Raw genomic sequence first — 25,786 nt, forward strand, 5'->3', positions numbered from 1 at the left:
TATTTACATATTCAAAGACAAAACTTCTCAAAACCCTAACAACTGCAATCTACTGCTTGTATATGCCTTTTCACAGTATTCATGAATATTACCAGGGACATATAATAAGTAGATCTCTGGGTACAAAATACTGATTTTAGGTTTAAAAAAAAAAAAAGAGAGAACACATTAAACCCCCGCCCCCAAAAAAAAAAAATCAAAAGAAAAAACGCAACCAACCAACCAAAAGAAACCCCTTTACAAAAACCCAACCAAACAAAAAAACCCTCAGACAAGCAAGAAACAAACTGCTGTGTGAGACTTGAAACATATCCAAAGACTGGCTTGAAACTTTATTACTAGCAGGATTGTAATAAATACTTCTGTTAAGCATGTTCATATATATCAGAATTTAATTATAATAAGGTTTAAATTTTCTTCAGTAAATAAAACCACATACGAAACATTCAGTTCAACACATTATGTATATTTCTGGTATAATTAAAAGACAACAGCTCTGGGTAAATAATTATATTACATATTTATAACTATTGCAAGAATAGACATGTTTTGCATAATTTTCAAATTTTAAAAACAAGATATACAGTTTAAGAAGAGGACATTCAAATCTTTCAAAAGACTACCCAAGCCTTCTTCCAAAAAATAAAAGTCAAAATAATGCAAGTTGTTTTCTGGCACCTACTTTTCTCTCACAATCCTTTCTCCCTTCCACACACACAAAGCAGCATCACAAACAATTTGTATGTGTTTCTCCTCTGGAAATGTGTCATGGCAAATAAAAGTGGTCACAAAACTGTATTCCCTCTAAATTAGGAGTTCACCAGACACAAACACATAGCAGTGTTTCATTTTATAATCCCCTCTTCAATGTCAAATCTTATACTAACTTAGATGGGCTACTTATATGAGCATTTATGCCTCATAAAAAACTGAATCAACCATTTTTTAAAAATCGTCTTTTACTAGTTCATAAATTATTCAAATTTAGTCCCATCCCACATGCCTTAATGTTACTATTCCACTGCACTGTTTCTCCAGGTATCTAGTGGGCGCTCAATTAAAACTCATAGCTTACAGGTCCAGCTTTGCTTTTCCTACAAGTAATGTATCTGTAGGTACATTAACGTTCATAAGGATTTAAGCGTAAATACAAAAAGTAACCTTTGTAAACAGTTCTCATGTCATAGCCAATACAGAACGTTCAGTGAAGCACTCAAGTCACTGCTGTTAGGACAAACAACCTTATAACTCAAACACATACTCGTTAGCCAAACATATTCTACGGAATATGAGAGCTGCCAGCGCAAAGGTCAGCAGGACAATGAGCACGGTAGAGCCCGTGTGGTTGGTGTTGGCTCTGGGCTGCTGTGCCCGGTTGAAGTCGGCTGAAGCTGGGGCCCGTCGCTGGCTCTGCTGCTGCGCACGGCGCTGCCGAGGACTCAACGAGGTGGTGGTGCTGGACACAGCTGGAGCATGCTCCTGGCCAGCCACTGCACTGCTGTGCTGAGCTTCAGACTAAAAGAGAAAGGTTGAGAGCTGTCAGACAATGCAGCACATAAGATTAGCAAGAGATAAAATCATAAGGACTCAAATGTGCTCTTCAGATAACTGTTAATGCATGTCACTAATAATTACAGGATTGTTATAGCTGGCTTTTTTTGTCCATACACTATCCTGAGCAGAAGTATACTGCAAGTTGAAAATCAGCAGTTTTATAGACAAGAGAAGGCTGAAGGAAGTCTGCCAAACGGTGGTTGTGTTAGAGATTTCAAATATCTTTGTCTAGGATTTGTTTTAACTCTTTGCTGCTCAAGAAATCCTCTGGATAGTTATATCTCTGAGGATTTGCAATGTCACCTGTACTGAAGGGGAAACAAGATGGGGAAGCCAAAAGAAGGATGGAGAAAAGTCCAAGAACTGTAATTAAGCAATGCTGCAGTGCTTCCTGTGGACAGCTGGATCCAGAAGTCTGTTCTCATCACCACACCACCATCGAAAAAAACAAAACAAAAATCCTAGCCACAAACCACCTGATCCCAGCAGGAGTTCTGAGCACAGCACGTGTGCAGGCACTTGCCTATTGCCCTCTACTGGTCAAACTCGGTCTGACATTACAAGTACTAAAAAACACACTTTGGCAAATGATGTTCTGCTCATGAGAATTTTATGCTGAAGAAAACAAGTTTCAATCTTATGAACTAGAAAATATGACATCTGATCTCCCACCAAACTAATCCTGCTTGCAATACTAAAAAGGTCAAACTTACAACATTTAATACTAAAAATAGTGATAGAGCACAGTCATTAGAAATAAGTGTTTTGACCAGGTTCAGTTTAGAAGTGTTTAAAAAAAAAGAAAAGAAGCTCTGAGAAAAAACTGCAGGTTTTAAAAATTTTTAAGTCTCATTTTCAGTCCTCAGAAAACAAGGTTTTCTGGTATTCCTACTTAAACAAATTTATAGCTATTTTCCAGAGTTAACTTCCTCCCCCTTTCCTTCTAAAAGATTATCAGTACAGCAGGTAAAACTAGAATTCTGGACATTTTAGATATTTTTCCAAAGCCTTTTAATGGACACAATATCCATAACCTTAAGCACCACTTCAGCCATCAACTATACCCATAAAAGATAACCTTTCCATGTGACCGAATAGGGAATACCCTCAACTGCCTATCAGGTTTGACAATCCACAAGACAGTGGATAGCACTTGGTCTTGTGACTCTTCTGCGTGTGGACAAAGAACTCAAAATTTCCACCTAGTTGGCGATTTGTCTCACCATGGGAAGAGGCCTTCCATTCCTACCTCCCCATCATGAGTATTTCCCACTATTTATCACTGGCAAGGAATTACTCACCACATTTGCCAACTTGCCTGTTTACACAGGCGTCTTGCCTAAATAAGCAAAGCAACTTGGGTAGCTTCAAAGAAAAATGTGTTTAAAAGACATTTTATCAGCAGAGACAGCCAAGAACACCACAAGCAACCTGTCGTGATTTCCAGTGCACTGCAGAAGAAAGTAATTCTGCTTCTCACTTGAAAGCTCCTCATGCCAAGGAAAATAAAGATTTGGGGAAGCCAAGTCTTTGAATAATGAAGTTCCTAGATTCATCTACATTCCCATCATCCAAAAGGTGAGAGGGAGAGAAGTGAATTCAGGACAGAAGAACTACCAATTCAGTGAGCAATGGTTTTCTTCTTCAAACAGTTTTTAAAGATATAAAGAAGTTTAGAAATATTCCTAATCCTTCATCTTACTAACAAAAGTAACTAGCACTGGCTGTCATACACATCTTCTCAATACTGCAAAACTTAAATTTAAAAATAAAACAGAAAGACCCTGTTCTGAACAGAACAAACTGCCATACACTGACATGAACAGAGCTGTGATTTAAGAGAAATCGCACTGAAAATTTCAAGGCTTTAAGTTATTTTTCTGAGGAAATTATAGATGGATTGGGCCAGCAGCACACCAAAGGCTTCACCCAAAGCTTAGCTAATGCACCACCTTGGGATTCCCAACATAATCAATGGCTAGCTAATACCAGACACGCAGAAGAAAGCTAAGAAAAGAGTATTCATGATCCGATATAAATTCGGGTCCAGGTGCTACAGTATCTTAAATAATAGAGATGATAGATAGATAAGATAGATAGATAGGCAGATATAGATAGTTAGACAGATAGATAGATTTCTTTTTTATTTGTTTGAGGACTTAATTGTTAAGAATCCCAAAAATGGCAGATGGGCTGCACTATTTAGAAAAAAAAAATCACAATCATCTTGTCTTCAACTTAATGGCAAGTCTTTAAACTCTTCCTAAGCAAACATTACAAGATTTTTAGACTAATGCAACACCTCACATGACACAATTTCTATTGTTTCTGCCAAATAATGGTTTCTGCCAAACCATACTGGAAATGTGTATGAGGGCGTAACAGACTAAAAATAGAAATATTCAGTAATAGTTACATTATAGCCACCTTGAGCATATGATCTTTACAGACATTTAATACACACATGTCAGATTATTACATACTACTTATATTACTACATGTCACATTATTTCTGAAGCTTCTGAAACTGTTAGGACTGACAGAAAACTTTGCTCCAAGGACATCTGAACAATTATTTGATGAATAAGCTATTTCAGTAAAATATAATAGAACTAACAAAAACTTGTACCATCTAAAAAAATTAAAGTAAGGAAATTTATATCATGTTCAGTCTACTGAAAAATGGTAGAATTCATTTCATCCTTTATATCTCCAGGCCATTAAAAAAAAAATTATCAGAATACTAGAAGGATATTTAATCATCCTAGAAGGGATGTTTTACAAATACAGCAAACTCAGGAACTCAGAACCATATAAATCCTCCGGGTTACTAAAGCCTCTCTCACTTATATTAATAGTCTGGGGAGAGATGCAGAAATCAGGATAGGTGAAATACTTGTTTGTCTGTACAACTTCCAACTGAAGAAACATCAAAGTTTAACACAGACAGTGTTAAACACAGTTTAACACAGTTTGGCTTAATGGCTAATATGAAAAATGTCTGGTTTTTATTGAAACAAATCAAAGGGCAAGAATCTGTAAGACTGAAGTACTGAGTAACACAATGACAGCTGAAACATAAACAAACAGTTTCAAACTGAGTTTTGAAACCTGAAAAAGGTACGCTTAATGGAAATACTGTAAGACTTGGTACTTCTTTAGTCAGTGACGCTATAGTCCTTTCCCTAGGTGAAAGACGACAGAAGGGAGAGCTAATTAAAAATATCTCTTTTTCTGATGGAATGAAAAATTCTCTCTTCAGGAATAAGGCCCTGTGTGAAACAAAGAAATGGACACAAAGTGATGCTATGCCAGAGACCCATTTCAGAGTGCTATTCACACAAGAATTAAGTTAGCCCTGTCCCAGAAAGGACATTGCTGTGTTCACAAATATCTTGGCATTAACACATTTCAAAAATCTCTGGTCTTTCAAGAAACTTAAAGGTAAAAAAATCGTGGAACAGACAACTGTTGCTGGAAAGAACAAACTCAACCATGAAGCAGACCCACAGTTAAACAGTCTACAGATTTCTTCACCTTCACCTAGAGGTGACCCTTTCCTTAGCACCTATTTACCCATTGTGTCTTTCATGAATACTGGTTACAACTGTTCTAGGAGCAGAAGAAAGGTAACACTCCATTTTTTCTGCATGATTACTTTTAGTATTCACCTCTCTATTGTCTAGAAAGACAAAAGGTTCCATGGCTTCAGAGTGAGACATATTAATCTACTATATCAGAAGGAATTACACAAGTTAATACAAGAATTCAGCACTGGCCCGCAAAGAGAGTAAACCCGGCAAATTTTCTGGAATAGGTTTTAATCAAGTACACATTTGTAGAGTAAGTGGCAAACATTTTATCCACAGAGAGAATAATATGTTTTGGTGTTGCCCACATCTAACACAACTTAATAAGGCAGAATTAGGTCTTTACACAACAAGAACTCAATTAAACGGATTTTACACATGCAAGAAACCCAGGTGAGTAGAAAAGACCTGAGGTTTGCATGAGTATTCTTTCACACCTCTAAGCAGATCAAGGCCCAGAGTGCTCTACTTTGAAAAGACTTCTATTACCTTTCACATGAATAAGAACATAAAAATAGCAAGCTCAAATTCCTTAAAACAGTCTTTCCTGTTATACATTTCCTTCTTCCACTATGTGGCTATTTTCCACTACTGAATGGCTCCAGATAATTCCTAACACTCAAAACGTGACAGCTCAGAAACACAGGTCTTGGTTCAAATGAAAACTAACAATCCTGAATATTAGTTCCATTTCCTAAAACAGGAACCCACTTATCATTTACAGTTAATCACATATATGAATATTTTTACATACATTTATATGTTTAAAGGTCTCATTTCCCAGAGGACTGAACTTCTGAAAATTAAATTAATCATTAATGATCAAATCAGTATAATTGATAAAACTAGTTTTCTTAAAAATGTGATTAATTTTTAAAAAGTCTCTCTCCCTAAGAAAATGCCAGCAATGCCTTGGTGTGTCAGATCTTTCTACTATATTAGCCAGGATTTGTAATAAGAAGAATATAATAAAATGGTTTATTAAATCCTGAACAATCTGGAAGAATCCTTATTGTGGGGGGAAAAAGTTTGCTATTAGCATGTTTATATTTCTACATAGCTTGAAAACATGTTGCAAACACACAACAGATGTTATTGGACATGTCGTAGGATTTTTAACCAATCTGTAGCCCCATCCTCTCTAAAAAAGGCAGCTTAGCTGGGATTTGCCTGCAATTTATCAGTGAATTTAGATTGCATTTGCAACAGTTGTAACAGCAGCTGCCTTGGCCCTCCACCAGACCTCAGTCACTTCTGAAACCTTTATGTAAGCCCTACACCTAGCAGTATTAAAATATAAATGTCATATTTCAAATGGTAAGAATATTTTAGACTTACTTAAGAGGTTATAAAACCCAAGAAGATAGTATTGATTAATATTTAAAAGCTAAAGGTTAGCACTGAATCATTTTTTGCATGTGGCTAAGAATTCTGTAGAAAAAACATTATGCAGATAGTAAAATGCTTCAGACACCATAAAGTTTTAATGAACACTTAATGTAATTAAAGGAAACACTGGGAAGAACAACTGCTAAAAGAACATTATTTCTTGTTTTAAGAGAAGAAAGCGAAAGCAGAGGTTGCTATTTCTAAAAATGATTCAGCATACTATTTACTAACAGATTTTATATAAAAGTGTGCAGGAGTTCCAGCATAAATATGTGAACTACATACTTAATCAGTACTCCCATCAGCTTAAGAGGGCCAATTTCATATTCAGATGATGCCCAATAAAGCTCAAAGATGGACCATACCGTTGCACTTGTTGGATCTGGGAAGGCTCTAGCTGCACCATCCTGCTGGGGCTCACGTGAAGCAGCAGACTGGTTCACTCCTGATGTGTTTGAGGGCCCAGCATCAGATCTCCTGGATGAATTGACCTCTGCCTACAAGAAGCACACATGTACACTTCACAGACAAGATCAAAATTGCTCCAAAACTATTTGGCTTATTTTGGAACGTGTATTTCATTGTAGAGAATATGAGGCTTACCAAAATGTAATCACCAGGTGTGCCAGTGAAATGCATTTCAGTGACACAGCAACAAGTTTAAGAAATTTTCATTATTTAAAAATAAGACTGCAAATCTGCAAACAATGGTTTAAAAACCAATTTTGTTTGCACACAACAAATATAACGTTCAAAAAAGGCACAGATGTAGAGAGCAAAAAATTAAATTATTTAGAAGATGCAGGACATTATGCCAGAATAACACAATTTTTAAAACTTTTGTTTCGCGTGTCCTTAAGACAATGCTGGCTTACTGCTGATACAAGTGAAACAGCACAGCCTGTTCCCCTACAGGACCAAGGAGCCTCTTGTGAGTGCCAGTGTAATCTGGCTATACTGGTTTCAAAGTACCAAAGTTGCCTCAGAGACAGAGTGGGCATATATGCATACCACTACACTGGGTAGTATATGCATACCAGTGTCCAGTATTTAAATTTCAGCACAGATTAAAAGAAAAAATTCAAGTCTTGTAATACTGCTTTCATACACATTTACAAAATGTCTACTACACGTTATTTCCCAGAATTTAGGTTTCACGCTTAGGAAATCTGAGACAAGAGATCAGTAGGGACACGTGGAAGAACACAAACCCCAGTATATATGCCAGCAGTAATCTCTTGAGAATGGAAAGACATACCATCATAGTGCTGAATTGAAATACTTCTAAAATTTACACATCAAAAAAAAAGAAGTTGTGACCAGATCAATTTTTATCAGTAAGCAAGTCACCTCCCAAGTCATGTGTCTAGATCACAACTTATTACAAAGACGACAACTTCAAATCTAGTGACTGTCTTCAAATGCAGACATAGGTAGTGGTGGTAGTAGTAGCAAGAAATACAAACAGTGTATTAGAAAACAACCAGTTACGATGATAACAAACTGATAAGATCACAGTATAATAGTCTTTAATGATACTATTTAGTGTGAGGAAATTAAGTTCTCTGTTTCTTTATATGTATTACCTCAAGAGAGTCCAAAAAATATGTCACCAAAACAATCTGGAGATGGATTTAACATTTAAACACTTAGAATCTGCTAAGAACACTGCTTTCTCTTTGCACTTGACTATTATGAACTGTAATATTAGACAGGAAAAGTTATGATTCAAATAAGAATCATCAATAAAGCAACACAGAATTATGAAACATTTAGACTGGAATGGAACTCTAGATGTTCCTGGTCCAACTCTCTCCAGATTCATGTCCAGACAAGTTTTGAGCATCTCCAAAGCTGGGGGTTCCAGAGTCTCTCTGGGTAGTCTGCTCCAGCAACTGACAACACGTGGGGTGAATCTTTCTTTCCTATATCCAATCGTAAGTCCCCCAGAACCTGTGAGTACAGATTTTCATACTCTTGATTCTTTCAAGATGAGCTTATTTCATCTTTACTGTTAATCTCTACAAAGCACTACCAAAAGTGCATTTGATTTACTTTAGTTTATAAAAGTACTAAGTCTAGTATCTAGACTGAAGTCAGACTAACTTTTAGAAGATGACCAACATATTTAAACATAGTATGAGGCTGAGCAGAGAATGAATTTTACTGCAAAATATGCCTTGTGATGGCAACATGAAGGTAAACCATACTGTTTTACAGTGATAGATATGTTATTACTAATTTCTTTTTCTTTTTCCTTTTTTAAGGGATTTTCTGTTATGTAACACCTAAAATGCAGAAAACTATTTGGAAGCCAATATAAAACTGATACAAAATATAATTTACTATTAAACAGACAGGAACAAAAGTGGATGCTCACAGAAGTAGGAAAACCGTAATGAAAAGAAGAGTTGGGGTTTTTTCCCCCTCCTGAATTTCATACTCCTATCTCAATACCACTTTTTAAAAAGTTACCATTGTGTTTAAAGCTGGTAAGAAACACAGTAACCATGGGATCATCTACACATAGTTAGGACACCTCTTATTTAAGGATGAAGCTAGTATGTTTGCTAGTAGAGACTCTCTCAAACTACACATTCAATCAGCAATCTGATGTTAAATTGTATCCCGTAAATTGACATGAAATTTATCCATATTATTAAAAACGTCTTTATTTTCTGCTAGTAATTCATACTATTAGTTTATTACAAACACATCCATTGAACACCTCTGCCTAACAACAAACAGACAAGAAAGTCAAGCAAGGCAGAGAAGCAGGAAACTTAAAAAACCCCAACCCCTAAAATTTGATTTGAGAAGAGAAGAAAGGTGCAACCAGAGGACAGAACTGATTTACCTTATAAAAAAAAAAAAAAAAAAAAAAACCAAAAAAAAACCCACCACAATGGATTGTAAAAGGCTGTAGAAACCTAAAGCTTTTGTTCATTTTTTTTCCTGACAAGTGCTGCTTCTTAGGAGGTGGTGGTAAGCATATAGATACATTAAAAGCACCTGTATTCTTTAAAGACTGTTATCTCTAAGCCTTCAATTTTAAAATTGAAAAAGGTATGAAATGTAAGTTATGAGTTCTTTCTAACAAAAGAAAACTCCAAACAAAAACTCTGATATTTCTATAATTTCTTTGAAGTTTAGCAGTTCTTAAGTAAAAATCAACCCTACAAATTTAAATCCTTATATACTGTAAAAAAGCCAAGAAAAGGCAATCCATTGTTCCTCCAAGTAGCTCAGCTTTAAAACTCTGCCTCTGTTTTTCTCATCTGTGTAAAATATTTGGAGATTTTTTTTTTTTTGGTAAGTGTTATGGCACAGGAATATGCACGTCCTGCAAAACTGGCAGGAATGCTGAGAAGACAATCTTTACTTTCCTGGCACACACAAAAAAAGTAAAAAGTAGCCTTAAGGACACTATTAGAAGAACATGGGATATAAAAGGGGACATACTGGCAGCCCTGACCTTGGTGAGGATGCGTTCTGTACTAACGCCACATTGTCATAATGTAACTGTAGTTCCCTGCTCTCATACACAGTAGTCTTCCTTAGTGGCTGATTTAAGAGTTTAGTGGAAAACCCAGTGAAAAACAACACTGTGCATGCAAGACATGCAATTCTCTAAGGAATGTATTTGTCTAAACAAACCTTGCTTTCACTGAAACACATGCTAGAGAACACATTTTTCGGTCACAGCAACTTCCACACCAGAGTTCAACTTTCAGTATCTTCAGATAGTAGCAGAGTAGTTCAAAAGAATTTGCAACCATTTTTCAGTAGTAATATGTTTTATTCCTTCCATAAGCCAAAAGGAAAAAAAAACTACAAAGGTAAAAAATTTAGGTTAGCTTTGCCCAAAGTTTCATCACACTTTTATGATAAAACTAATTCTGGAGAATTTAATCAAGTTATTAGTGTCAGAAAATGTGGAACTAAAAGCAACATAGGCAGTTTTTTCCACAGTGGTCACCATTAAAATTAAAACTAGTACATCAATGCTTGAGATGCACAACTTATTAACTGGCAAATTTCAAGAGATCCATTCTTATTTTCTCTTTCAGACTATACTGAGAAAACAGGTTTCCACATAGCAATTGATGAAGGTTTTCTGAAATGATGAATGTTTCTGTGATTTACAAGTTTATCCTCACTATTTTCTTTTCTAATTCTATACAAGAGAGATAGAAGTTTTAACAGTGACTTTACCTTGAAGCTAATTTGTCTGGCAAGTTCTTTAGCCTCCTTGTCTGCCTGGCTTGACACGCTTCCAGACGTCAGTGGTAAGAGGGCTGTCTTCATAGATGTGCCACACATTTCACAACAGAAGTCTTGTGACCTGCCCACAAAAGACATAGCTCAGAATAGCACGTTCTCAGTGTTCCTGTGTGCTTGTTTAATAAACTATTTGCAGAACAATCCACAGAAAGACAAGTGGTGGCAAGGCCAGTAGCTCAGAAGTACTTCCCCCTGCTTCAAATCATACTATCTTGAAAAAATGTGTTGAGAATTATCTATATTACTAACACAAATGCTCTCATGTCATTTAGGAAAGTATTAACAACTGACTTAAATATCACTATTATTTATACTTTATTAATAATTTCTTACAATTAAAATACTTATATCTGCAGCAAATAAAAACTATAAATTATAAAGATTTAACTATTATTACAAATGTTATACTGGACCCGGAGCTTGCACCTCCAATCCAGGAATTTCAGCTTCTTGGAGAACATCACCTTCCCACATCATCTCTCTACAGGGCACACAGCAAGTGGCTCTCCAGGCCAGTGAGGAACCACAGAGACTTGGCAGCACAGTATCAAGACCAACCTACCCCAATGACTCACTCCTGTTACTGAATGCTACTGAAAAGAGCCTGGCTGTACTTTTTTTACAACTTCCTTTCAGATAATTGTACACATGGACATGATCCCCTGAACCTTCTCTTCTCCAGGCTGAACACTCCCAGCTCTTTTACTATCTCCATGGATGAAACATGTTCCAGCCCCTCACTCACCTTTGTGGCACTGCACTGAATTCGCTCCCGGACATCCTTATCTTTCTTGTACTCTGACCCGGTCACAGCCCCACCTGAACCCAGCACTGCTCATGTCCCACCAGTGCTGAGTACTGAAGTAGGATCACTTCCCTTGACCTGCTGGCAATGCTCCTCCTCATGCACCCCAGAATACCATCAGCCTTCTTTGCTGCAAGGGCACCCTACTGCCTCATGATCAGCATGGTGACCACCAGAATCTTCCCTTCCAAGCTCCCTTCTGGTCAGCTGATGTCATTCCTCTCCAGGGGCAGGACTTTTCTCTGACATTCCTCCAACCAACTGAGGTTTCTCTGGATGGCAGTACAACTTTCTGGCGTATCAGCCACTCCTCCCAGCTTTGTATCACCAGCAAACTTGCTGAGGGTGCACCCTGTCCCATTATCCAGATCACTAATGACACTGAATAGCACTGGCCCCAGTACTGACACCAGGAATACACCAATAGTGACCAGCCTGCAGCTGGATTTTGTGTTGCTTATCACAATCCTTTGAGCCAGGCAGCTCAGGCAGTTCTTAATCTACCTTACTGTCCCCAACCACCTAGGCTGTATTTCTTGACTGAGGATAAGGGAAAGAACACCAAAAGCCTTGCTGAAGTCCCTATAAACAACACCCACTGCCTTCCCTTTGTCCACTAAGCTAAGCAATTCATCATAGTCACAAACCTGATCTTAAGTTAACTTCCTAAAGATCATTTAGAAGAAGTTGCTTCAGAATTTTGAACTAATTTAATTATTACTTAAAGACAATTATGCATCATTATTTTGCTTGTTTTCTCACCCACTTACTATCAATTCCATCATATCCACTTTCTCTCCATGCTGCAATTAGTACTGTATCTCCAAGTCTGAATTTCAGACAAACCTCTAATATGATCACACAATGCAGGAAGGAATGGAGTGCTCTCAAAATATTTTGCTTGACTGCAAGTTGCAAGCTTGCACAATATTCTGAGAAAAAGTGCCTACACATACAAGGTATCAAATTTGTTTTATTTGGAATAGGTAAGATAAAGACTGAAGATAACAGACTGAAATAGCTTATTTTCTACTCAAAGCATTTCGCTAAAAGTGAGTGAATGTAAATGTACCTACAATAACAAACTTAACACTTACTTCTTTGCAAGAGCTCTTCTTTCTTCTGGTGTGTAATCTAGAGATCCTATTGCTCCTTCGCCTTTGGTTGGCATAAATCCAATGATGGCTAGTAAAGCTGTTCTTACTGAAACGGGAAAACAGAGATATAAACAATGTGGCAGAAACAACAGTTATGCAATCTCATTCCACACTTGGAAAAGTTGCATTTCTGACTGCAAAATTTCATTCTGCCAAGTCTGAATTTCCTACAAGCAACACTGGTTTGGGGTTTTTTTTTTGGTACACTGCAAGGCTTTCTTAACTCTGTTTTAACATTAGGTTGTAAACAAAGTAAAGGCCAACAGCCACCAAAGAAAAAAATCAATTGTCACAAAAATGTTGCATTAAGGTGAGTGTTCCAGACTTTAAAAATGATGAAAAAAGGTAAAGCAGAACTAACATATAAAAAGGTGGTCGAGGGCAGAAGGGGAGCGGGGAGAGAGGAAACAGACAAGAAGGTTCACAAGGAATTTTTTTTTTGTGTCTGTTTTCTATTAGACATGAATTCTGCAATTTAGTGCACACATGCTCAGAGTTTTTATTTTTTGCAAAGTATTGAAGAATTTGTTCCTTTTATGTTATCGTAATAGGGGAAGGAGCTCACTTAAAATATTAATAATTTCTTGTAACAGAATTGTCATCTGAAGCATCTCTTTTGACAACATCTGCATCTGGACCTTGTTTTACAGAAGTAATGAAATTTAAGAATTCAAGCCACTTTGCTAATAGATTTGGTAAATAAATATCACATCAAAATAAGTACCACAGAAAAGAGAAAGCATATATACAACTACTTAGAAACACAGTATTTTCTACTCTTTAAAAAAACATTAGAGACTTAACAAAAGTTGAAGAGTGGTCTGCTAGAAAACTCCTAAAATTGTACTAACATATTTTAAAAGTGAAACTGATATAGAAATATTTTATATACTGTACTCAGCAAAACATTACTTGAACATAAGCATATTGCCTTGGATGAACTGTGCCAGCTATAATAACAGTATTTTTAAAAATAAAGGTAAGAGAAGATTAGGTAATTCTGAACTCAGGCCACATTATCTTCCTCTTGAGTGCTCAGAACCACATCACTAGAATTGAAAACTCACTTCTGTTATTATTCAAGCTGGCTTAGTGATCATGAAAGAACAGGGTAAAGTAACAGGATTTATTTTCGTAAGAAAAATTTTAAACAAAACACACAAAGAATATTCTAAGTAGTCTGAGAATTCTTAATGTTTATATATCCAAGTACAGAAGAGCTTACCATCACTCCCCAGCTTCTCAGCCCTGGCATTTACTTAGTATGATTTCTAAATCATTAAATTTCACTCTTTTATGACCTTACAATTGACAAATTCTTCCATAATTTTACAGTCTCAAAATCTTGTCTCCTCTTCCACTATAAACATTCTTCATGAGATTTTTTTTTAGTTTAAAGAACAAGCTGTTTGATGGGGGTAACATTTATCAAGGAATTGTTACTTACTACTCCATGAAGGCTGCCATGTTTCAGGATGATGCCCTGAGATGCTCAAACAAATTTTCTTCCCCACTTCAAACCTGCCATTTGCCTTCAAAGGAAGAAGGAGGATACAATAAAGCATGCCAGAAGTTAACTCTTGAGTTTTTGTAAAAGTCATAAAAATAATGAACAAAAGAATTCCATATACAAACAATATGTGGCAATTATACTACTGCCAACATGACAGAAGTGGCATTCAGCTTGCTGAAAACAGAACTGTGTCATCTGAGTCTATTAATGCATGAAGAAAACGTTCTACGAAACTATGCACAAAGGAAGGCCTTTGCCTCAAACTACAGGTCTGCCTTCCTACATCTGAGCAATGTATTCAACAGAAACCAAGAGGGCCCAGCGCTCTCCAGTGGGGAGAACAGAAGGCTAGACAATCACATCAGCAATGTGACTGCTCCCGGAGGAAAGAACTTCCCATTTATTAGGCATAAAGCTTCATAAAATTAAGCGATTACCAAAATAATCCTGGAAGACTTTGGATCTTCAATTATACTATATGTGCCACCTTTCTTACAAAAATAACATCATGTTAAACGACAAGAATCTCTCTCTCTCTCTCTCTCCACTGATGGAAAAATTGGTAACAATAAAAAGGAAAAATTAGTAAGCATGCTTACTTACCGTCAGCAAAATAATGCTGGGTGGTTTCATGGGATATTCAGGTGGTAGCACTATTCGCCCATGATAAATCCCTCCATCAAAATCTGAATCTGGAGGGCCTCTAACAGTGAAGTGCCATTCAAAAAGATTATCCTAAAATGCCCCCATCAATGGGAGAAGGGGGGGAGGGGGGGAAAAAAAGTGTTCATCACAGAAATAGACAGCTTCATGTCATTTTCTTGAACAAGGACAGGCTGAAGAAACAGTACACAGGCAGAAGTATTAAGAAGCAAAAATCAAGTAGAGAGTTAAGAGAATGCAGCACTAAGGATAAAGCATTGTAGGCCTCTGGTAATTTTCTTGTGCAATAATTCACCAAAACCCTCTAATTCATTATCCAAATTCTTTATGCTAGCTGTATAAATTATTACAAGAGTTTTACTACCCAACAGATGGAAAACTGAGTCAAGAGTAAGATCCAAAATCTTTAGATCTTTGCCTCATTGAACAAAAATTTCTGGAGAACCAAGGGGAGACCTACACCAAGAAAGAACACTAATGACAGCCTTCCCGAATCTCCTTCTGTGCCCCAGTCAACACGGGGATTTGACTCACACCCCAGAGAGCCCCTATTCTCCCTCCTCCACTAACAATTTTGAAACAGGTACTGTGCCTTACTGCACAACTTTGAAATCTAGAGTTTTATTGTCATTGGACATATAAATAACTTCTCTTTGAAACATAATTTCTTTGGGGTTTTGAGCTGGGATTTGTGTATCAGAACTTGTGCTGCCAACAACTTCCTAAATATTTACAAGCAGAACAACTCCTACTGTTAGGACAGAAGCCCACATGAGGCTTGCTGTCAGTGAATGAGATCCCTCAGCTAATGCTAAACACTGGTACTACAGCACTGGGACAGCCCACTTAGTTGCAGTTTTTCAAGTCTACGAGGCAACTGTCAAGATTTCCAGCATTTCCTTTCATCTGCCACTGTTCTCTTCCTAGCGAGACACTGTTCTAATCCAGAAATAAGATCTTCATGTAGGTTACAAATAACAGCAAGAATTAAACCTCTCGATTTACCACAGGAAGGAGAAGCAAGCTACAGATAAAAACCAGTAGACAATAAGGAATATTTTATAGCACCTACGAACATGCATTATTATGTGAGCATGTTAAGTGTGTTACGCATTTCTGCAAACAGCTAAAAATCAAACCTCCCAAGTGAATACCACAGAACACTGCTTTTTAAAATTAACCCAGTGAAGTCAGAAGGGATTTCTGTTTAAGCTTCTAACCACTAGAACTTCATTGCCCTCTCAGCCCAAAAACTTAACCAGGTGTTTAAACAAGAAGCTACTCCTTAAGTGAAATCCTCTCTGTTACAATGCATCCAGAATTGCATACATTTGTGTTTTTCACAGGTTTTATTAAATGCAAAACAGCAATCCTTAGAGATCACATTAGTTTAAGTGCTTCACCTCAAGAACTGAGCCAGATGTCAGGTTTGGGTACAAAAAGCTTGATTTAAATATTAAGTATTTCCATAGTCTTGGGAAACATACCCATGCTATAAAACTACTCAGGTGCCATGCAAAACTGTTATTAAGTACTTTCACCAATACCCTGAACTACAAGACCATTGAAATTAAATTCTGCTGCTGATTTCCATCATAGGGGAAAAAATCGGTTTGCTATCATTTAAATATTTATCTTTAAAATATATATGCATTTTAGAGAAGTATATATTAATTAAGAGTACATATGAATAAAACGGCCTAATTACAAGCTCTTGCAAACATACAGAGAAACAAACCTCCAAAGGCTGTGCATGATAATGATCTGTAGGATCCTTCAGTTCTGCAGCCTCTTTCATCAAACGCTTGACAGCTGAAAAAAAAGAAAGCATAGGACATGAAAATGAAGAAAATAACTTAATATGCATTGCATAGAAAAATGCATAAAACATTTCTTGAAGAACTCCTTTCAGCTAACTAATCTTCTCCAGCAGATTCCAGCTACATAATTCAAGACACTATATAATTACTTATGATGAATAAACCTTAAATGGGTTATACAAGCGTAAAGTTATGAAAAATACATGGACGGTCACAAAATTTCTGAACACTGAACACTGAGACTGAAGTAGTTTTATATTAGTAATTGTACCAGACAGGAGGAAAAACATACGTATCATTAACAGGGTTTCAGGCTAACAACCTGAATATCTTACAATACAGGACATCATGTGCATCTCTAACAACTGCTGAAAAGCTTTATCCTGACACCTCCCATGGCAATTACACGACTACTGAAGAAAAGGCTCTGAGGAGACTTTCATGTGACCTTTCAATACCTAGAAGATGCTCATAAGAAAGAAGTAACTTTTTACCAAAGCCTGTAGTGACAAGACAAGAGGGAATGGCTTTAAACTCAAAGAGAGTAGGTTTTAAATTGGACATATGGAAGGAATTCTCTGCAGTGAGGGCAATGAGACACTGGAACAAGTTGCCCAGAGAAGCTGTGAAGGCCTCTTCTCTGGAAACATTGAAGGCCAAGTTGGACAGAGCTTTGAGCTGCGGTCTAGCAGAAGGTGTTCCTGCCTGAGGCAGGGAAGCTGAACTAGATGACCTTTAAAGATCCCTGCCAACCAAACCATTTTGTGTTTCTCCTCCCACATTGCTGAAAAATACCAAGTGAGAGGCTGCAAAAAAAAACCTGGAGAGGTAAAGGTTCATTCTGAGAATGTGTGATCCAGTGAAGAAAGCACAACATTTGTTTCTTCTTTAAGCACTGCTGCAGTACTCATGAAACAGTTTTTCCTCTGGCTACCAAAAACTGCAGTGGAAGAAACAAGCAGAATTCACAAAGTCTGTCTGCAATAAGTCATGGTATTTCAACCCACTTAAGTCATACTGAGTCACTAAGTAAACATTTGGCAATGGCAATTCTGAAAAATCAGAATGGTTTGGATCCATTTGAAATAAAGAATCGCAGACTGTCAGTAAAGCCAAAGAGTATCTAATTCAGACAAAAAAAAAAAAAAGTCAAGACACTGAATTTGTCTAAGACAGGTTTTCGAGGCAAAATAATCAAGTTATTTTTTAATGCGACATAACCATCAGCGTGAAAAATAACTACACTTTCACAGACAGACCCAGTAACATTTTATCAATGTTCATCAAAATTAAATCCTGAGGAAATTAGGTTTCTGGACTAGACAGGAGAGTTCCCACCAAGCAGGAGGTGTGGGAGCTCTCTACTGCTCTATGGAGGAAAGACAGAATATTACAGGTCAGAAGTTCTGCCTGACAATCTGCCTCTTGTGTTACACTGAACAAAATTTTCTAAAAAGCAAAATATGGATATTAAAAGTCTAAGAATCAAGTTTAAAGCCACCAGCTTGCTTTAGGATTGAGTGGTGGTGGAATAACAATTAACGAGCAAAATCTGTACAATAAATGCATATATGATTCATAGATTCATTTCTGCCAAAAACCATGTCCAGTCAAATTCCACTTTCATGATCCTTTACTTCAAGCTACCCTCAAACTTCAGTTCATACAACGGCTTCTTTTGAATATATCTGCAGGTCACATTCAAGTACACTTGATACGTGCCCAACAAGGCAAGTCTGTACCAAGTGGCTGCGGAAATCTTCTGGACATAGAAAATGCACGTGATCAGTCTTTGTAAACGTCAGTGTAACTGCTTAAAGGGATGACAGGATTTGAACATTGGTCGTGTTTTCTTAGTAAATCATTATGTCTTTCCTTTAAAAAAAAAAAAAAAAAAAAAAGTGGTTCTGCATGACAGTAATGACAGTATCTTCCCCAAATGTACAGCAACCTTTTCATTCTGAAATTAATTCTCAAACTTCAGTTTGAAATTTCAGTTCCACTGTTTGAAAAAGAAAGTACATAATGAACAGATAAATAATGGAATCCAGAATAGCTGGCATGAAGCTAGAGATCTCTCAATCTTTCAAGTTGACTTATCTAAGCTGGGAAAAGAAGAATAAAACAACCTGACAGCTTTTACTGCTTTGGCAAATGTTTCCTATCTTTTTATTTATGGCTGCTATTATTATTTTTTTCACTTTAAGCAAGATTTAGAGGTCTACTCAGAAGAAATACAGAAGAAGTAGTAACTTTTTCCCTATGTCTCTGCTAACCAAAACAGCACAAGTAAGGATGCAAATGACTTATTAAATACAGGTTTTCCAATGAAAGTAAAACTCCCATAAAACCCTTCATCTCAGAGAAACTTTTATAACTACTCAATCCACTTAAGTGATTAGTAAAACACAAGTCATCTTTGTTATGTGTTTTTCTATTAATGAGGCTACTACCTACAATTAGGAAAAATATTACATAACAATAATAGAAAAAATTGTAAAAAAATGAAATCACATAAACAGTTTGAGACAAGCATCAAGTCCCTTCAATTACATGGATGTGTCATGGATGACATTTTGGGAGGGTCTTCTAAAATCCAGCTGGCTTTGTTTTCTTCCCCCCTTCACTCTATACCCAACCATTCAGCCAAGAGTGCCTGACCCACAGCTGGTGTAACCATCAAGTGACTTCAGAGGTCACAGTGCAGAGCGTCACCTGCTGAATCACCAGTCCCCACAGCAGCCCAAAGCACCGGGGAACCCAAACTGCATCAGCATTTTAAAGAAAATCTCATTTACTAAAGGTAATGTTTAAATTTCTTGTAAGGGGAAAAATAACAGTGAATCACACTCTCACGTAGTTCCACTGCACATGATTAAAAAAACCCATCAGGATTAAGTTTGTGTAAAGTACCTCGGATTTCTCATAAAATGACAGCACTTGAGGAACTTTGACATTTTAAGTAAAAAAAAAAAAAATCACATTTCAAGTGATGTGGTCACTGACGCATGTAAGAAAACATATTTAAAACAAAGAGTCACAGTAGCTCCTTGCTATGGAAAATGGTATTTTTTCAATGGTATTTTTTTTTTCTGTACTCTCTAGAGAATTAAATCCAAACATACAGTAACTCTAACAGGTTCACAGCAACCTGCACAGTGTCACTAGGACTTATGTGTCACCTTGTGGATGTGATTCTCCTAGACAGCTTAGAACCTGTGAATGATGTGTGATCATTTGTGAACTAAAAATAATAGAAATAAATTCAAAACACAGCACTGAACCAGCTACTAGGAAAAAAATTAACTCCATCCCAGCCAAGACCAGGACATTCCTCTGGCAGTTCCTTTGACTTCTGCTACAAAACAAACGTAAACACCATTTGCTAAGACACAGGCCAGCTGTTTTCCATCTTCATGGTCTCAGATACATCCCTTCTCAAGACCCATAAGCCTTCTGAATAGCTGCTTTACATCTTCACAGCCTCATGCACATTCTTTCACATGATCAACAAGCCTCCTGTATAAAGTATTAACAACTATTAAAAAAGCACAAAAACTTTATTAGTTTTTAAAATTAGTTTTTTTAAATTTTAAAATGAAAAAATTAGTCTTGTCTTGCTTTCCTCTCACCCTCAGAAACAGCCAACCTTTAGTCTCCATTTCCCTCAGGGCAGCAGGAAGTACAGTACTCTTCTTGTAGTTGCAATTGACAACAACTGCTCAGCCAACACAAAGGGAGGTAAAACTTACAAAGTCCAAAGTGCTTGTTGAACACGCTAAGATCAAACAATGAATAAATTTTAAACATCTGTTCAACACTTTATTTTTAAACAATCTATCCTTATTTCATACATGGAAGGTACTAAACAGCACAACAGCTACTGGCTATTTCCTATTAGCTCTGTTTAGTTAACAAAGAACTGACGCATGCTTGGCATGGATCACTTACTTGTACAAAAAATGCAGTGGAGAAAGAAGTACAGTTTGTAGGAAAAACAGCAACCATATTTAAGATGACAGCTAAGAGGATCACAATCTCAGCATTGTTATGTTCCCTGTGCTTTCAAGATCCCCAAGCAGTGCCCCTGGGCAACAAATGCAGGACAGCATACCATGCCTCCCTCCGTGCGCTGTCCCTAGGCCTCCAGTACCCTCACAAATCAAATTCTCGATGAGGTGGTCTGTTGAAAGCAAAACAAACTCTGCCACCCAAAAAACTAAAAAGCATGACTGTGTGGGCTCTGTGTGAGGCACTGTAAGTAGTTCTTCATAATTCTTCAAGGGTCTCTGCTAATACCCACTCAGACACCTGGTCACAGCCTACACAAAAGCGAGACACTGTCGCTACAAGAGCAGTGACTACAAGATTTGGGGTCTGATCTTACAGCAGGCTAAGGGTCACGGCTCTTGGGGGGGAAAAAAAGGTAAAGAGATTATTCCAAGTAGCTGTCTTAAAAATTTCAGAAGATAGGGATGGATGTTCCTGAGGCATGAAGAGGATGAAGCCTCTACTTTAGTCAGCTGAGCTTTAATATTGATGGGAGAGGTTTATCAGCCATGTGGTAGCAGGCTGATACACATTGACTAATCCATTTTGAAATCCTAAGACAGAAAATAGTTTGCCCTTCTATAACTGCCAAAAATACACAGAAAAATATGAAGCAACAGCTTACAAAGCTTTGCCTTATTGAAGTGATAAAAAGAAACCTAAAGTGTGGAGTGTGAAGTTTCATCCCTTCCAAAATTAATGGTCTTTTTGGGAAGAAATAAAAAAGAAACTCAAGTTCATAGGCAGCGTGAGAAGACAGCATCAGGCAAATGCCCCCATGGCTCCCTGCTCTCACTGAGGGTAAGTGACAGGAGCTGCTTGGCCATCCCAGACATGCACTGGCCACAGGCTGTACCTGTGGCAAACCGAGACGGGCCAGAGCTGCCTCTCATCGACAGAGACGTGGTGTGCAGGGGAACAAGCTGCTGTGTGTTGTGCAGAGCTACCATATTTCAGATACACTGGGATGAACTAACTGGCTGTAGAAACAGGGATAAGGAAGAAGATGAACATGTTGCCTAGGAGCAATCAGCAGCAGGACAAAGATGTGTAGTAATATTGTTCTTTTGTGGTCTGCTTGAGAGCACACAGAGTACAGCAATGGAGAACCTAACTGATCCCCACTCATCCATGTGGCCTAGCCCATTCACAGAAGAGGGATCCAGGTATTATCCACAGATGAACTTCAGCTCCTTCACAACTCTATAGCAGAATTTGGCTTAAAATAAAAATAAATAAAGGCACATGTTTCTTTTAACAATATTTTCCTATTTAAAATGTATTTTCATCTACAACATTACATTAAAGCAACTTATACTAAAAGGGTTAGTAGGATTTCCCCTTTCAAAATCTACTGAGCAGAAAAAGTCACTGTTTGCATTTTGCTCAAGTCTAAAACCAGATTTCAACAGTAGAAGCCTCTTGTACAGGTACAAAACGATTACTTTTTCCACTCAGTCTCAAGACAGCATGTTCCAAATCCCTAAAGCTGACCTAAAGGTTAGCAGCTTGGTTCTTCCTCTGTTAAAGGCAAAGCAACAACAGGCACCAGGACAGATACTTGTTCTAAGCCCCAGAGGGCTCAGTTACCGAAGTAATCCCTTCAGTCCACAGATGACACAACCCCTTGAAACAGAAAACATAGTGGACTTCTTTTTATGTATTTTAGTGCCTTTACATTAATTGAAACTACTTTAATATTAGAATATTCTACAGTTCCATCATTAACCTTCAGTCGAATGGCAAGAGTGAGATACCACCACTGAAGTGCACAGGTAACTGGAACAAGATAGGAATTTGTAAAACATACACAGAAATATTAAGTAATTGCATATGCTCATCTACCTGGTTAGCAAATAAAGTGCCAGACTAAAAGCAGTAGCTATGCATAATTACTGTCAATTCATTTTAATGTGCAACTGTTAAAGAAACGATTTATTTAAAATATTTGTTTATATTTATTCAACACCTTTTTGCCCATCTGTTCAGTGAACGACTTCGCACATATTGACTATTGAACTCAATGTTTTAAATCATTATAGAAAAAGTTATTTACATAATTTACAAACTTTTACTATCTATTTGGAAAGAAGTAGTTTAATAAATTAATATGTAACCAAACATGTTTAATTTGGAGAAAGAATATTAAGCCATTGTATGAATTATTTATCTTTGCCCCATGAAGTTCATTTTGCTATGGAACAGCTGGTTCCAGCTGGTTTTCAGCACCAACAGGTGCTGAAAATCAATTCCAGTAAAAGTAGTTTTCTCTTTATTATAGGAGAGACAAGCAACAACAAAGTGGAAGAAGATTTCTAAATTAAGCCACAAATATTTGTCTTCTCCACCCAGATCCCAGGTGCTTGTCATACAGCACACCACCACAGTTTCCCATGACGTGGCGAACCACAACCAGGGAGCATGTTTGTGTGGCCTTGTAAATTCACATATGCCACACATCCTGCATATCTCCCAAAAAAAAAAAAATTATTGCCTCCTGATATTTTGAATTACAACAAGTTCATAATTTGCTTAGTGATCCTTCTTATCTTTCAGTTATGCAACTTGGGTGTGAGGCTAAGGGACATAATTTAACAATAGCCACATCATCCGCATGAGCTATGTTTGTAAACAAGCGTGACACTGACATTTGTAAGGTACAAATCATCACAACATTCAGTTTCTCCCCACCTCTCATGCTGGTAACAGGACGCTATGATTAAAAAATAAAGCTGCTATTCACCACAATAACATGAAGCTGATAATGCCTATTTCTCAACACCTGGTTAGGGGAAAGCAGGGGCAGGACAGCAGCCTACACACAAACCCTCCCGGCCCTCAGAAGCTGCGGAGGAGGCTTTGCTCCGGCAGTGTCAGTCAGGCCGCCGGCTGTGCCAGCAGCTCCCGGGAGGTGAAGCCGGGGCACAGCCGCTCACAGGCCGCTGCTCCACCACAGCCATGCGGGGACACACGGCCTGTCCACTGTCTGCTTCCCAGGAACCAGAACCTTCCCTTCTAGTGCTGTTTTCTCCACGTCTCGTGAGGCATCTCTCTCACTTCAAGGATTCAAATGAAAGCCCAGGAATTATAGGCATGAATTTTAACATGCAAACATGCCAAAGCAAACATGCGAACAAACACAGACACGCAAGTAAACAGAGCCTGTACAGCAATACTTCTGCAAAACAAACTGACGCCACACAGGCCAAGTTACCCCTGGCAAGCCGTCCCCTCACACGCACCTATTCAGAGAGCAGGCGATGCCCGGGGGAACGGGGCTCGGCCACCTGACTAAACCTTCAAAGGTACGTTTCCACCAAAATGGGTGGTGGGCACACAGACACGTACACAGACCTGGCGGTCACGGTGTTTTCAACCGAATTACAGCTCGGAGGAAGGTATCAACGCCATCGCACTGCGAAGGCGAACCGAACCCGGCCGGCCTCCGCCTGAACGCCGCCGCCACCGCCCCGGCGCAGGGATCCCACCGCCTCCGCCGCGGCCCCCGGCCCTCCTCCCCGCCGCGGCCCCGGCCCCGGCCCCCGAGCCCTCCGCGGCAGCCCCGAGGCGCGTAAAGGCGCGGCCGCCGCCTACCCGGGCTCTTGAGGTTGTACCGGGCCTCCATGGCAGCGGGCACCGCTCGCTCCCTCCGCGGCAGCTCCGGCGGCGGGGGTAGGGCGCGGAGGAGGAAGGCCGGCCCCGGCCCAGCCCGCCTCGCCTCGGGACACTCCCCTGACGTGGCAGCGGCGGCGACAGCCCCGCCGTGACCGCGGGGGGAGGCACCTGCCGCGCCGGCACCGCCCCGGCCCGGCCCCGGAACAGCGGCCGCGCGGGGACGCGGTGCTGCGGCGGCCGGGCCGCGGTGGCGGCGCGGGCGGGAGTGGCCCTTGTCCGCCCCGAGCGCAGCCGTGATGGGGCGAGGCGCCTCCGGGCCTCCGTGGGTTCGAAAACTGGGGGCTTGGAAAAGGGCCTTCCAGGAACCCACAGACCCAACACACTCCTGCCCAACAGACTTCATTGTAAGACTTAGTAGCATCTTGTTTGTTGGTTTTCAGGATCATGAAAGACTGAAATGGCGTCATATGTCAGTGATTATTATTTTAGGCAAGTATTACCAGCAAGAGCTTGACTTGATTGCCGCTTTTTCCATACCACAGTGACAAAGAGCTACTTACATCTCAACTCTTCCTCTTCCACCTGGTTATAGGTGTAATACACTTGGGATAGAACTTTTAAGAGTGTATAGCTAAAAGAATATCTAAATTAAAGGGATCAGAATCTCAGCAGTCTCTGTTTCCTTTTGTTTCAATACAAGCTGTAAATAAGAATCAACCTCTTAAGTACTTGTCTAAAGCACAAGTTTGAAGCTCCTATTTAGCTCATATTGTCCTTAATCTGTGAAATTAGTTGTTTATTTCATCTTACTTTTATATTCTTCATAATCCTTTTTTACAAATGAATTTTTTGTTGTTGGTCTTAGTTCTCTTTTCCCCACTTTGACTGAACAGCAATGGCAAACAGATATAAATAAAAACATTTGAGTAGGTACTTATTTTTCACCCTCATGTTCTCTCTCGGTATTACAAAACATCGTGTTAGTGTTTCCTTTCCTGTTCTGTTGCATAGTGATGTGTTAACAGCAATAAGTAAAGAAAGCAAATTTACTCCTCCTGAACAACTAGCAAAATTTTCAAAGGGGCAAAGTGATTGTCCTTTTTACAGGACAAAGCACTATGGATAATATAAAGGGTCATTAATGTATAGAGATGGGAAAAGATGGCATCAGACCTTGGGGTTCCCTCTTACAACAAAAGCACCCTAGATACATTAAATGGCCAACAACTCCTGGTGACATTTCAGCATTTCTAGCTAAGAATGGTTGATCTGACCACTTGAAATGGTGAGCTGCAGGCACTGGCTGTCAGGTTCACAAACTATTTTGGTCATAAGTATCTTTCCTT

The 25,786-nt window shown here is 38.5% G+C and overlaps 1 protein-coding gene across 4 annotated transcripts; it reads right to left on the reverse strand.

The window, feature by feature from the left end:
- Positions 1–374: 374 nt before the first annotated feature.
- Positions 375–24,669, reverse strand: UBE2J1 (ubiquitin conjugating enzyme E2 J1). 4 transcript variants are annotated; one of them, XM_041480374.1, is made up of 8 exons: positions 24,420–24,669; positions 16,694–16,767; positions 14,896–15,027; positions 14,227–14,311; positions 12,720–12,825; positions 10,749–10,878; positions 6,899–7,030; positions 375–1,515 (listed from the first exon to the last, which is right to left on the reverse strand). In XM_041480374.1, exons 1-8 carry the CDS (start codon positions 24,448–24,450, stop codon positions 1,243–1,245), a joined length of 963 nt encoding a protein of 320 aa, XP_041336308.1. In that variant the 5' UTR covers positions 24,451–24,669; the 3' UTR covers positions 375–1,242. The 4 variants fall into 4 exon arrangements, with proteins under 4 accessions (XP_041336308.1, XP_041336309.1, XP_041336310.1 ...); XM_041480375.1 differs by lacking the exon at positions 24,420–24,669 and adding an exon at positions 24,180–24,378; XM_041480376.1 differs by lacking the exon at positions 24,420–24,669 and adding an exon at positions 24,174–24,378.
- Positions 24,670–25,786: the final 1,117 nt, after the last annotated feature.

The sequence above is a fragment of the Pyrgilauda ruficollis genome, unplaced genomic scaffold (assembly GCF_017590135.1).
Source record: "Pyrgilauda ruficollis isolate IOZ18807 unplaced genomic scaffold, ASM1759013v1 scaffold51, whole genome shotgun sequence".
NCBI classification, from domain to species: domain Eukaryota; kingdom Metazoa; phylum Chordata; class Aves; order Passeriformes; family Passeridae; genus Pyrgilauda; species Pyrgilauda ruficollis.

Bases quoted from the DNA above. Each gene is read 5' to 3' on its own strand.
- UBE2J1 (XM_041480374.1), bottom strand. From the start codon at position 24,450: ATGGAGGCCCGGTACAACCTCAAGAGCCCGG. The intron at 16,768-24,419 runs GTAGGCGGCGGC...CTTTTTTTTCAG, and splicing joins GTACAACCTCAAGAGCCCGG to CTGTCAAGCGTTTGATGAAA. The intron at 1,516-6,898 runs GTATGGTCCATC...TTTCTCTTTTAG, and splicing joins CAGATCCAACAAGTGCAACG to TCTGAAGCTCAGCACAGCAG.